The 15,300-nt window shown below is 41.1% G+C and overlaps 1 protein-coding gene across 4 annotated transcripts in view; it reads left to right on the top strand.

Annotated features, from left to right (window-relative positions):
• gabra3 (gamma-aminobutyric acid type A receptor subunit alpha3) overlaps nucleotides 1-9,379 on the top strand; it is a 79,542-nt gene extending 70,163 nt beyond the window's left edge. For 2 of the 4 annotated variants that reach the window (XM_035626803.2, XM_035626804.2), the window contains exons 10-11: nucleotides 4,510-4,548; nucleotides 4,691-9,379. In XM_035626803.2, coding sequence (XP_035482696.1) covers nucleotides 4,510-4,548; nucleotides 4,691-5,011 — 360 coding nt within the window. In that variant the 3' untranslated portion in view covers nucleotides 5,012-9,379. The remainder of the gene's footprint in view (nucleotides 1-4,509; nucleotides 4,549-4,690) is intronic. The other 2 variants (XM_035626805.2, XM_035626806.2) reach the window with 1 other exon arrangement.
• The last annotated feature ends 5,921 nt before the right edge of the window (nucleotides 9,380-15,300 follow it).

Below are 15,300 nucleotides of genomic sequence, written 5' to 3'. Positions count from 1 at the left end.
GAGAGGCAATTATTGTCTGAGGAAATACAGTTGTCATGTTGCCGCTATAGCACATAAAAAGGCTGGAACACTTCTGACAAAGAAAGCACATGAAGAAAACATTTCTTGTCCTACGACGGTGCCACAAACCTGTTTTCTGCTATTTATGTACAATCTGTTTGACACAATCGGTACAGCTGGGGGTTTTTTATAGTTTGACATTTGATTCTTTGAGTGATTGATAGAAATGTTTATTGCTGCTATGGAACTCTACAGTCGATGGGGATAATGTGATGTGTTACACTGCAGCAGAGTGGAAGGATTTTTTTTCTTCTTCTCCTTTTGATGCCTCCTTTTAATGGCAACAGCCTGAGCTGCCTTCTCGGGGGCTGTGCTGAGCATGCAGTTGTCATGATAGATAAAAAAGAATGGGGTCACAGAGGGAGACATGGCACTCCCATAACAGTCCCCGCTAGAATGAGCTACTGGAAAGCAAAGGCATCACACTGCACATGCGTTTTCATTTGTTATGTATTTAGAATTTTAAAAGAGGAATCTATAGGAGGAGAACCTATAAGAAAAGAGTGTTTAAGCTCAGCAAGTCATTTTGAAAATACAGACTTCACATCTGAGGCAGAGTCAATACTCTTACCATCTTACCAGAACTAAAGAATGACTTCACTGCCCCTGGGCTGTTTTGTTTTTTTGGGTTTGAAAGGGTGAGCTGTAGACAGTCTATGTGCACTAACTTACTTTGCTGGTTCTGGGCCATTTTCCTCTTCCTCTTTTTTTCCCGCCTAACATTCTGTTTGACAAGCGATCTACCTAATTAGCTCTCCCTCGCCAGCTGAAGGTGTTATTACAGAAATAAGCCGGTGGGGTGTTTGGTTGGAATGAACGCCTGCGTATTCTTGGCTCTCCATAACATACGATTGGACACTACTTTGTTAGATGCATTAAATGCTGGTTTCATCAGCAGAGACATTGAGCGCTGGCTCATTGTGCAGTGGGCTTCGCCGCTGGCAGCAAAGAACGATCACGGTTTCACATTTATGCCTCATAATTTTGTGTATCCAGACCGGCTGCATAGATGACTACATCTGCAGACATTTTAACGCAACGGTTTGGTAGACAACGGTGGGGACACAGCCTGTCATCATCCCTCCCAGTCACATTTAGTAGAGCAGAGCGGAGCATGACACCGTTACTCACTCCACTGTCGCAGGGACAAAGGGAGAAGCTGCTGCAGCTTGTTTGCTGGCTAAAGTAAACTTTTATTTTCTGGAGCTTGGTTATCTCAGGTGGAAAATAACAAACGTTAGCTGCCATTCCTGGAGGCATCTGGTTATTAAATTCCCATAATGAAAATATTTCCGTGCCATTGCTGTTCGATCTGGAGGTGTCGTTATGCACAAGTATTTTGCCTCTTGGCGAGCTCCCTCCGACTGTATCCTTGTCACATAGCAAGATGAAGGGGTGATATCTCACTAACCATGCTGGACTGTGTGTATATGTACCATCGTCACTGAACACAGGGTTTTACCAGGCGGGGTTTAGCTTTTGTTATTCAGCTTTATTGTTTAGCCGGTGAAAAGAAGATACATTGTTTTTAGAACAGAGTTAAAAGAAGTAACAAAAAAATATAAACTTGGGAAGGTGTGAAAGGAAAGCTGCATTATTCAGCATTAGCTGACAGTTAACCTGTAACATGAGCTGCAGTGATAAAATCAGGCCCGGGCCACAACTATCAGATGTACAAAGAAGATTGGTAGCGCAAGTATCACTAACAATACACAAACACAGACACTAAGAGGGAAACTACAGCTCCATTAAAAAAAACACGTCTGCATGCTCACACGCGTTCACATACTTGAGGCCATTAAATATGCCAACACCTCATCTCCAATCTTAAACCGGGACTGACTGTCACAGGGTTGTGTGCACACATGCGCACAGTAAACCCCAAACAGCAGGACACAGCGAGGCACAGCTACCCCCAGGGTACTTTAATCACACTCGTAAGGAAATTCTGATGCATCAATTTGCAGAAGTTACAGAGACAAGGTCAATAGATGCATTGTATTGGGGGGGGGGATATTTACGCCTGCAGCGAGCCAAATGGATGGTGCACTAGACTCTTTGGCCAGAAGTACATGATGTGCTGTGACATTAGGTTGATAAAAACATGTACACAGACCTGATGCCACGTGGTTTCTCTAATAATTAGACCATATAAATTACTGCAGAGCACAGCCCGGCTAAATAGCGACAGAATTACTTTGCTTGGCTCTTTTGTCGGGTTACTGGGCAAAGAACATCCCTGGTGCCAAGTACCGAGGTGTTTAGGGGGCTATGATTAAAGTCGTATGACACATTGCGGCAGTCATTGGCTTTTCCTGCTGATGTAAGCCAGCACTGTGATAGAGGAGTCTCGTGGTGGTACTGGACGTGGAGGAATCAATAACATGGGAAAGTATCTGGTTATCCGTGGGGCATCAGTGTGACTCTTTCTCAGCCTATACTAATTGACTTGAGATGGACCCCTTCAGGCAGCGACTCGCCGTTCCTCTGCTTAATGCAATCGGCTGCCTGTGAGCTTTGTTATCGCTCCATAAGACTCGCCGTTCTTGCAGAGGAGTCTGAAGGATCCTCCTCCTCCAGCTGTCCTGCTCACTCGAGGACAAAACGCTGATCACACTGAACATGTTTACCCCTCAATTCTGCTGCCTCCCTCACCTTGGACAGATAGTCTGAAGTTTAACAGCAACTTAATAACCTCAATGTGATGCCTACTGCGAATATCAATGTACTGTAGAGAATATTCAGAGTCAAACCAGCCTACAGACTTCTATTGATCCATTTGCACCAATTAAAACACGACACTGCATTAAAGACACCGTTTTCAAAATTGAAATCCCATGTTGTCCACAGATTTCAATGGCACCATGTCCTTATCTGCGCATAATGTGACCGCTTTAGTCACCTCTTTCAATCTTTTGCTGTTTTATCAAAGTTTTCGTCTTCTCTGATGCGTCAGTCAATGATAAACCTGAGCCTCGTGAGATACAGATGAGATACCGACCGGAGTTAAACGCTCTCGGCATGTTCCCTTCAGATGCTTCCTCTTTTTAAATATGGTTGAACAGATTTTGCTGTATTACCTCCAGCGGTGACAGACTATTGCCCGACAGATAACTTTGTTTAAGAAACATCAGACTGTGCAGAACCAAACTACTGCCACACCACTGACAGAGTCCCCTACACCAGCTCCTCATCCGCCATTTTGCTAGCTGTTTTTCAAATATGTCACACATGAGAGGCCTCAGATAAAGACACGGGACATAATTTGGCCAATCAACAATGTTATCTAGTAGACAATCATTCTGGTTTGGGAACGTAGTGTGGATCATGTGGTCCGACCGATTACAGTCTGTGATTCACTCGAACACAATATAAAAGCGTCAGATGGCCAGATTCACTAACACCGGTCCTGTCTTGTTGCATGTAAAACCATTCTTCTGCCTCCATTCATGGCTGTGTGTGAATATTTAGGATGAAGACCAAGCAAAACACTAAGCTGTGTGCCCGGAGACAGTGAAGCATTTTGGTGGAGGGGAAGAGGGCACATTAGTTATGCTAATTAAAAAGATGGAGTGAAGGGAAAAGGAAGGAAAATTAAATGAAGATGAAAAAGTAGGACAAAAATTAAAGCAGGGCTCAGAGCAAAAAGTGAAACAGGGGAGCAGTGAAAGTGAAACTCTGTTGCATGACACATGCGACTTTAGTTGTGTGGAGATCTTAAAGTGGCCACAGTGGAGATGAACGGTGTGAAGAAAATTACCCCGGTCTCACACACTATACTGTCTGCCATAGAGGAAACTGCCTGGTGATTAATCTCTGTGCCCTACTTGTTCCTGCACACTCACCGTGTGCACTGTACTCTCTTAGGCCGACGGGATCCTCTGCTGATGTGAGTTTAGCCATCTGAGCGCACCAATTTAGCAAAAATACAAATCTGTCTCCCTGTGTGATTTCAATATAAAAGACAGTAATGATTTCTCTGTAGTAGCAGGAAGATGGCAGTCGCTCCAGCCAGTTTCATCATCACACAGCCTTTGTCATGTTTGTTTTGTCGCAAGCTGTTTGCCTGAAGAGGCCTGGCCGCTCTCAGTGATACAGTCTGTGAGACATGTTCTCAGGCTCTGTTCCCTTGCTTTGTTTCTAATCCTGCTCTGTGCTGCTACTGCGAGCAGTGTCAGCCTGGTCGTGCAATGAGACAAAATGCAGTCGTCCCCGTTGCCAGACACTTAATTTGACCGACCTGATAATTTTGTCATGAATTTTTATCATGACCCCTTTTTTTTCTGCAATCCACATTTGTATGGTGCAGATTTGAATTGACAATATTAATAGTGTTAAATGGTGTTAAGGAAAAAGTAATACCGGCTAGATAGTGATGAATAGAGTATGTAAGATGGGTAATTTTAATATAATTGGTAAACTTTTTTTCTTTTCTACTTTTCTTTTCAGGAACCGTTTCAGGCTAACATGGCCAGGATTAACGATATGGTTAGGCTTTTGTTTTGTTCTTGTGTGTGTCGTGTCTCGTGGTGTTGCTTCTATTTCCTCTTCATGAGTTCAAATGGAAGTATTGTTAAGTCTGGTGCTCCACTCCTGACAACTTTTACTTTACTGCCTTCTTCCTTTTCAGAGGAGAGAATCGGCGACCTTGTCCAAAAAGGCAAACAACACCTTCAACATTGTCGGAACCACCTACGCCATCAACGTAGCCAAAGACCAAGGATTAACAACCATTTCCAAAAGTGCCCCTGGAGCATCAGCCAAACACCAGTATCTGCATAGAATGGATGACCCCTACACAGAGGCCAAGAAGTCCTACAACCGTGTCAGCAAAGTGGACAAGATATCACGCATCATTTTCCCAGTTCTGTTCTTCATCTTCAACTTAGGCTACTGGGCCACGTACGTCAACAGGAAGCCCGCTATCATGAAGGCAAACAACCTAAACTGAATTTCACCCGATGCTAGGCCTGGTTTGGTTCAGAGTGTAGACAGGTTTGCAGAAGGCCAAGTCCATTACATCTTATTGGGTGTGCGTGTGTGTGTGTGTATGCGTGTGCGCGCGTCTTTCGTGCGTTGGTTTTTTCTTAAGAGTTTGATATTTTGCACGTCTGTATAGATGGAAGGCAAATTTGAACACTAGATTCCCATGTAGTAGTGGAGTCGGAGGGAGAACATCCTCACATCCAACTGTGTTTGTGTAGTTTCTTTTCTCCCCTCCACACTTAGCTCTGGCCCTGTTCCCTTTTGTGAGTAATCTTGTGTTCCTTTGCTGTATCTTGCTTGCCGTTTTGTAGAGTAGTCAAATTGTGTTTTCACATGTTTGCGCTTTGCTTGTAATAAGTTAGAGCAAAGCATGCGTTGACGTTTCCACTGTAGCTCATTACCATGATAAGGTTTTGACACATCCATCAAGTCAACGGCATGCACGCACGCACACACACACACAGAGGAGCCATTTGTCGGTCGCTTTACCATTAATAATCTTCCGAGTCTGGCCTTCAGCTTACATTGATCGCAACAGACCCAATGCAGTATCATCTGGAATTGCTTCTGCATCCCATGGGGGATGTACGTTTTTCTAGTCCAGTGGCTTGTATTGTTTTAACTGGCTGACTGTGTTCAATGACAAAGAAGCTATGTGCCTTGTTGAATACACACATCATATAGGAAAAGGCGTTGACACACTCACATGCATATACAGCGCACACATGCACCAAGGTCTGTGTGCATACTACATGTAAACATATACTGGTGTCCACCAGCTCCGTACAATGCTGTATGTGGCTGTGCCCCGCCCACCCACAGCCCGTGGGCTTGGGCACCGAGTGTAAAATTGCTCATTAGTGTGGAAGGTTAACAGAGCTCTGCCTGTGAAAAGATGAAGCAAAGAGATTAAAGGATCCAGCGTAGTCCAGAACAATTATCATGTGCATTTATGTTTTGGCTCCTGGTGTGGTGTCTCAATGGGCCGAGCAGACATAACAAACTACCACCATTACCTCAGACGGAAGTCGAATTCTGAATTGCAGTTTATTTTTTCCATGGAAATAACGCAGAGGTTTTATGAATTAAAATCACACCAGACACTTTCTTTAAGTATACTGTGGGCAGGCACCCTGGTGCCTTTATTTCTTTGTTTTCTCTTCAGTCACTGTAGCTGTTCAGCTCCATTATGATTTTCTGCATTTCTGCCTTGTCACCATAAGAAAGAGATTGATTCATGTTGTACTTCTGCCCTTTTATACTTGATTGTGTAAGTATATTGGTGTTGATTTGGTTGTCTACATACAGTATGCTGTACTGTTTGTGTTTTGTAGTAGACAACAAAAGGCCAATATGTCAGTCATTCAGTATTTCTAAACAAATGTTGGAGATATTTCATCATCACCGGAGATTAATGCCTAGTTTCGGTTGCAAAAAAATTATGAACTAAATTGAATTGTTGTGATCACACTGAATAGCAAACCAGTCAAGCAGATTCTTCGTTTCAAATTTTTTCAAAAGTCAGAATTGTATCCAGAGGTGGCAACTGTCTCCAACTTTTGTTTGAATTTTTGTTGAGTGTTGAATTTGTGTGTTTATACAAATGTTAAATGAATATAAAGCAATTTCTGTTGCTTTTTTTGCTGGATGCACTCTGGATATGTTTGCATCATCTCTAATTATGGACACTTAGACTGTACTTAAAACCCAGACGTGCAGTGGAACTCATCAAAGTGTATCTTCAGTGGTAAGCTTAGGAGAATGAGTGAACTGTGTTCTGTGCACAAACCATGCACAATGTATCAGTCATAGGTTAATGCATGACAATCTGTACACGTGTCTGTCTGCAACCTCCAATAATGACATCTGTCACACTGAAATAGGGCTTAGTATCAATGTTTCTGCAGTTCATCCCAGTTGCTCATGAATTATCTACGCAACCTCAGCATCTTCTCCATAAACGCACTTGAACTTCAATTATTTGTGCACATTGATGTGATGCAAATCATTTACAGATGGCTCTGAAAGTGTTTTTTCCCCCTCATAGTGCATAGATTATAGATCTAAGTCTATATACCAACACACAAATCAGGTTATACATCCATCTCTGTCAAACCTAGAAATACAAGATGAGGAAAAGAAGCCAGTTTGCATCCAAGTATGGAGATGCATGACCACACAAACTACAGTTTAGTTCCCACCTTGATGGCTTTTCAAACTAATAGTTCAATAGTACCAATTCAAGTTAGATTTAACAAAATGAAGGGTTGTTATTCTTTATCTTGTTCATATAGATTATGAACAACAGATCAGACACTTGCCAAACTTGTCAAAAGTCTTCATCCTACATGTGGACCATAGCGATCCAGAGACTTGGAACATTAATGAATATCTCCTGGAAAACCATTTTATATACCCAAACAAAACACATTTTTTAGACAATAGATAAATCATGTTAATTTAAAACTCATTTTATATTCATGTCAAATGTATAATTTAAAATCAATGTGTCAATGTTGAAAAGCAATATAAAATATTTCCACACATTACTCCTGACCATGGGGAAATGGAGACCAGTCATCATCAGCTGACACGGGATCCCTTTTTGAATTCATGAATTGATACCGTGAGACTGATTCATGATACACATCTGCTGTGGGTGTTCAAAGCCTGCTGGCTGCTGCTAATTCAGGATCTGATGACACGCAGTGCTAATGTTTATGTATGAGTTCTCTGAGTAATGTGATCGTGGTACTTTGGTTAAGTAGATTGAAGCAGCAGCCGCTGAGTATTGGATGTGGATTTTGTGGATTTTTGAAATAAATTGCCTCAGAGACGGTCATAAGCATCACCAATACGCAGAATCACCTTTGGCCAGTTGACACGACCAGTATCTTGAATTAAGTGGGAACCAAAGACGCATTCACAATATCATCCGTGTTCAAACTGCTGCTACTGAATGGGATTTCATTCTGTTCACACAAAAAAACACATTTATAAAATTATAGATTTTAAAATGTCAAAATAGTCATTTTAATAGAGCTATGTCCCCCATAGAAGTAATAGGAATTATATACATCAAAAAACGTAAGGCATTTCTTCAATATCTTATCATCTGAAATAGTTTATCAGGAGATTCATTTAGATTTTGGTGTACTCCATCTGTGATGTGACACTTGAATGTCTATTAAATTCACTCATCATACTGTGTGTTAACTTATTTCTGTATGTGTTGCCGAGTAAAGTATTCAGGATTACATTTTAACTTGTGTTGAAGGGTAGCAAAAAGAGGAGGGGGGGACTTTCAACGCCACAAAACCACAACCTCCGCAGCTGAACTACAGTAGAATCTCTGTCATCCAACCTGCTCAGACTCAATAGCCATAGCAAAGAAAAGAATTTACAAAATAAGAGATGACTGATCTTTAAAAAAAGATTTCTCATAATAAAAATGTATAATTTTAATTTGTATGCATGTACACGTGGCATATGAAGACAAAAGTATGTGGTTACTTTTTCTTCCAACCACCTTCCTCCCTGAGGGGTTTTGGTAAACAGAGCTCTACTGTATCATCGCCCTGTAGGTTTGGTTGGGATTGTATTATTCATGTGATACTTTCCTCACAGGGCCAGAGTTAACTTTAACAGAAACATGTCATCCTATAAGATACAGTATATTAAGAGTATATTACTATATGAATACATTTATGCTATTCAGTAAAGTATTAAATATTATATGTTTTATACGACATAACCTCTTCAGCATTGATGCAAACCTCTCGTTGGTAGAAAGCCGTAGGCAATTAGATACGCTGAACAAATTATTAAACTAAGTGGCAACAAACTGAGAAGTGTTACCAAGTTGTGAATTTGTAGATATAGTGAGATCAATTCAAATAGTTTTTGTGAATATTGATATGTCACGTCATTTATTTTTACATCTGGTAGGTACTGCTATCTTGTGCTCTGTAACACTACGTGTTATGGCATTTAAAAGACGTACACTAGAGGTAATATTCACCAAGCTACTTGCAAGATCAGTACCCTGTGTGCACTTTTCAAACCTAACTGTGAACTAGCAGCTGTCTGCAAACAGAGTTGGACACACCGTGTTCCCTCTGCTGTGATTCCACTGCATGTCCCTACGCATTGAGATCTCATAGACTATCTACACAAAGACAGCTCCAGGAAACGAGGGTTGGACTGTTTTTGTTCGGAGATTGTTCTCTGTATGCTCAGTGACTGGACTCTGTATGTTGCCCTTTCTCGTTCATGTGCTTACTGTATGAGATGTAGCAAATTGAAATGGGGATTAAAAGGACGTTGCATTTTATCTTGGAGTTATAAGGCCCTTCTTGGTCACAAACACGCCTCGATGGTGCATATTTGTTCAACCCATTTGTCTGATGCTCCTTTCAAAGGTAGGTTTGTCTGATTCTTTGTGTCATTGTTGGGGCAGTGCATGCTGCGAGTCAGTTTGTAGCGTCTACATGGGGGGGGCAGCATTACAGTGAGAGGACTTCCTATATGGAACACAGCACACTGAAATCACAGCACAGCCACCTGGAATCTCCTATGATATATCTTTGAAGTCTGACATGAATATATGCAACTCCCAATTTCGAAGACTATGTGTTATACACAAAACAGATAAACGAGCCAATGCATAACATATAGTTTAAGAAGTACATTATGCATTTTCAAAGGGGTAAATAGTTATTAAAATGTATCTAATGTGCCTAAGAATTGTAGTTAATTAATATAGTGTGATTCTGTCTGATTGTCCAAATCAGCCTCTGAAATGACCGAAAAAAATGTACACCCAAAGGGTTGGGATTTATGAAATCAAGTTAGCCTGTGAAAGCCCCTGATAGATACACACAAAGACCGGCATAAGCTTTTGCAGAGCCTCACATGAAAACATATTTCAAACATGCAGCATTGCAACAATTCACCCATTTAACTTAGTGGGTAAAAACTAAAAAAGCTTTGCTCTTGGTACCGTCAATAAAATCACAGTCACAACTTGAGATTGATATAAAATAGAGTAATAGGGAAGAAAGAATGACAGCAATTGTCTGTACATGAGCAATGAACAAACCAAGGAGGTTTCAATTTGGACATTACCGAGTATTTTTAATTCAAAAGCCTTTGCTGCGTCCGAAGCGTTTGAAGGTTACTGTAGCCGCCTGGCTCTGGTCCAGTCCCGAGTCCGACTGCCCTGCAGGAGCCTTCAGCTGCCCAGAAATGTTTAAAGCTTAAACGCTTGATTTTTCTCAGCACGATAATCAGCTTTCTAAAGCCCCCTACAAGCAAATCTAACATTGTTTGCTTGCTATGGTAAATGAAACGATACATTCAGAGGCTACTGTTCTCACCAATTTGTGTTTGTGAGCTGCACCTCTGCTGAGTTTATATCACACATTTGAGAATTTGGTCACGAGAAGACTTTAGATATGTACACATCCATATTTAGTTGAGGTGAAGGCCATTTTCTACTTGGATAATAGCTCTATTTGTATACAGTATATATATATATATATATATATCTTTATATATATATCTGAGTCACCACTGTATGATGTACAATTTGAACACACAACTAAATATGCAAATAGAACTAATGTGCTTCTTTCTGTAACATTCAGTCAGTATTGTGAAGAAAGGAAGTCAAAACGTTGAACTAGAAGAAGTCAATGTCTAATCTCCACTGATTTATGAGAGCAATCCTGTCAGACTTGAAAGATGTTTCCCCCTCTGTCCACCTTTCTTCTTTACTGATGTTTATTTGTGTGGTTACTGACAAACCCTCTCCATCCTTTAGTCCAGGACTTGCTTTTTTTTGCAGGAAATAAAGAGAAAGTGCCAGTCTTGTGTCTTTTATTGTGACTGAGTGTTTGGTAAATGCACTGCTGATTTAGGTTAATGAAAAACATTACAGAGGAAATTGAAGCACCCAATAATAGTCTGGTCCACCAAAGGGAACAGCTCAGGGGAGTCGTCGATCTCACGGACATGCAGCTCTGCACAGGGGATAATACTATTACACCGCAGCCAGCTGGGGGGCACTTGTGAGCTGCAGAAACATTGCACACGGCCGACTCACACGGAACAGAGTTATACGAGCGCTAAATGTTCAATGTTGATATTTTGTGTGTACAAGCCCCTGGCCTCGTCACCAAATTCAGCACAGCTCAAACAGAGAGACGATAATGAACTCCACCACACCAGGATCACATTAGACAACCCCGCGCCAAATTATCTCGAATCCATTAAAGCGAGGGAGGACACCAGCTGGCGGTGGCCTATGGCCATTGCCTGACAAGGCACATCAAACATTGCAGGCAATCAACTGATAGATTGAAAAAAATCTAAACCCGGCATTCAAGTTGATATGCGGCAACAAGTACACACATCAGCTACGGTACAAAACTAATTATTAACGAAAAGCACATTAAACTTGAAGGCTCGAAGCGAATAATCACTTCTCGTATAACAATGCAGTACATTGCGTTTCAGTTGCCAATAAGTGCAGCAGAATCAAACACATCAAACTGTAGAAATGATATTAAAAAACATTTTAGAAGCAGCTGCCACATCAATGTGTCACTTTGAAACATGAAGTCTATGGAGAAACTGTGAATGTGAGTTCCCCCGTGACACCAATATTACAGGCAGATAATAATGTGAATCAACTCAGCACAAGATATTTAATATTTGGAGAAACAACAACGAGCTGAAGAAGAAAAGCAGCAACAAACACAATACAGCTCTTCACTCCTGCAACACCTGAGTCACGTTGGACGAGTATTCATAACTTATCAGAGATTATTATGCACCGGTCACCCAACAGCCAGAAGGAAAAGGCTACAAGAACCGATGCAAATACAGCAAACGGGTGGAGACAGCTGCGTGTTATCACAAAGCATGTGGAAGAGAGCAGATGCCGGGAAGCCGAGCACATGGGCAGGAGGAGCAGATAGAAAGAAGTACAAGCAAACTGAACACAGCAAATGTTTGTTAGCATAAGACGTTAGCTTACGTGGCTCGTTGAAGTGACGCTGTTGGAGAGTCCCCCCGGGCCCCCCCGCGGCCCCCCGGCCCCCCCAGGCTGCAGACCCCGTACACGAGGACTCCTCTTCCAGCCTGGACGGCTGACCGGCCTGCCTGGAGATCTCCGGGAGGAAGCAACACACCCCATTGGGCAGCAGCAGCCCCATTGGGCAGCAAACTTTTTCTCATGTCATTTACGTCAGGAGTCAAGTCACAGGTGTTTCTTATTTCACTAATGGAATCCAGCCATCATTAAGAAAAATTTGTTTCAGCCGTGTCTCTCCTGCTTTGACCTGTCATAATTGGCTGATGTGATGAAAAGGGTTATTAAAGTTGCCCCCCTGTAAAACCAAAACGAATGGAATCCAGCCTTTATTAATGTTGTGAGTTACCCTTATGCTTTTACTGTGACCTTTCAAAACATTAGTGAGATAGGAATGTGTGGACTATCTTACACCTGCTTGTACTCAACTACTGTATTTAAGAGATTTTGACACGTATTTTACTTGACACGTATTTTACTGGAACATTTCCCTTTTTTTATGTTTTGGAGAGAACTGTTTTCCTTTTACCATCGTAGTACATATCTTATAGTTATGAACAGTAGTAGAGGAAGTAACCAGGTCTTCTCGGATCTAGTAGCCATAACAGCCATAGTAGAAATTCTCTGTTAGTCCTACATTTAAAAAATGTTACTCAAGTCAAAATATAAAAGGATAGAAATACACAGAAAGAACCAAAAATAAAAGGACTTTACTTTCATGTTGCAGCTGGTAATTTTAAGTTCTTTATATACTGCTATGTATTGTGATTTTACACCAGCAGGTGCTTTATCTTAACCTATACTAATGTATAATAATTTATTTGTTGAAAATAATTTCCATTATTAGTCTGATTCTGCTAAGTAACTAAAGTTATTTAATAAATGTTGTGTATGCAGGGCTATATTTCCCTCTGAAATGTAAAGTAGCTTGAAATTGAAATACATAAGGTAAGTTAAAGTACCTCACAGCTGTACTTGTATACAGTACTTGACATCATTACTGGTTACGAAACCTATAGCGGCCATTGTTGCAATCTTTTTCAATCTTGTTGCCTCAAGATAACACGTTGGTTATCTTGTTCTCGGGATAACTGAATAGTTTTCCCATTGTACTTGGTTTATTATCTCATTATCTTGGGAACACAGCTGATAATTCTTTAGAAACTCGACTCAATTACAATTCTGAAAGAAGGAATTTGTAGCAATAGAGTATTTTTTTAAGTTGCAGTATTGCTACCTCTATTTAAATAAAGGATCTTAATTTGTGTACAATAAGTATTTCTGTCATACATATTGACAAATCTTAATTAACCTTCTCAAAGCCTAATTGGACCAATTTTAGGATCACATTCTACAAGCGACTGCACCAACCTATGGTAAGATGCATTAAAAGAAGTTTCAAAATGTGTGATATTCAAAGTCTCTGACATTGATATAAAATTGTCTCAAGCAATTTTCACACAAAAAATGCAAACACAAAGATATCCCAAGAATCAAAGTCACTAACATTTCCAGGTAAATCAAATTTAGTGAAAGGAGCGATCGCTCCATGAGAACAAAGGAGAATTATTTATGGATCAGATGGAACCAGCAACCCTCAAACATCCCAGGCTGTTTTGAGATGCTTTAGAAATGCAATTGGAGGTGTGACTGATAGAGACTAAAGGTATCACATCAACGTGGACTGACATTTAATGAGTCAGTCACCTTGCAACATCTTTAGTTCCTGAAAGCCAGACTCTTTGTTCCCCCTGATGTCTCTAGCAACCACATGTAAGGCAGTGTTATTATATTGCCATGTTCAAGTCTTTGGAGCAGTGTCAACTCTGATTGTTCAGCCCTCGTCAGCCGGCTTCTTTCCACTTCTTAGTCCCAACCACACAGGTGATTTCTACCAGAATACAAATGTAATCCCATTCGCACATGAATCTTTTCAATTGATTCTCCTCAATAGTTAGTCCAGTGACGACTGCGAGAACAATGCCCAGCACGACTTCACATTATCCACTCAGCCACTTGTCATTTGGACAAGTGAAATAACCTTTTCCTTGTCCAAGAGCCCATTCATCCAGAGAGGGGAAATGTGTCTGTATCTGTCACGTGTACTCCTTTCCCAGTAATACAGTCTGTATTATTACTTTTATGTATGCATAATGATAAAGACATAAGAGTATTAAAGTAATTATTTAAAATATACAGCAGAAACTCCTGCATATCTACCATTTATGTGGAAGTGATACATGCAATGTACTGTCAACTCCTGTGTGATTTATTTTGTCCTTTTCCATGTACATCATGTCGAAGTGCTGACAACATATGCCCCAATACACTGTGTTGTGAACCTGGACTATCTACCTTTTTGTTTGCTTTGTTTAATTTTCCCTCCAGGGCTCCTCTGCTTTGATGACACCTTGAAATATTAACGCTTGCCATGTTTACCTCACCCCAGCTTCGCTTGGCAGTTTTTACTGTAGCAGATACCGCTTGTCCCCAGTGCTCGCTGCTTTTCTGCGATTAGTTCAAGTACAGGACGGCTCCCGGCAGATACTATGCCTGAAGGGGTTTGTTCGGAGCAGGCTTTTGTGGCTTTGTTGTTAATTATGTTGCTTGTTTTGCGAACTAGTGAGAATAACGCTCAAGCTGTGCCCATTCAGGCCCGCTCTCTGCTCCCCGAGAAGTGACAGATGATTTGTATTTATTGGGGAAAGTAGGAAGTGTTCGTTTGAAAAATACACGAGTGAAATCGTGTCACTGGAAAAAATGAGTCCATTATTAATAAGTATCCAACTATACTTAAAAGCAAAAGACTATCGTGTGATGAGATCACACCACCGGTGACACCCGTCAACATGATGATGTTCCAACCCATTAGTACTCGGTAGTCATCACTACATTATTGAAAGGCGTCACTGCTGGTCTGTGGTTGTACCTATAATGTCTCAGATACCGGAATGATCCAAACTGGGATACAGTGAGCGTATTTCCAACCCCCTCCACGTCCGACACCCTGCTTCAGACCACACGCATCGAACTCAGCCTTCATTTTGATCTCAACCACACACCTACGAAGTTTTGTGACTGCACACGCTACTGTGGTGACAATCTGTCAACAGACAGACGGACGGACAGTCAGACAGACATTAACACCTGTCAAAGTA

The sequence above is a fragment of the Scophthalmus maximus genome, chromosome 2 (genome assembly GCF_022379125.1).
Source record: "Scophthalmus maximus strain ysfricsl-2021 chromosome 2, ASM2237912v1, whole genome shotgun sequence".
Classification (NCBI taxonomy): Eukaryota; Metazoa; Chordata; class Actinopteri; order Pleuronectiformes; family Scophthalmidae; genus Scophthalmus; species Scophthalmus maximus.
Note: the sequence above shows the minus strand (reverse complement) of the source record. Positions and strands in the feature narration are given on the sequence as shown.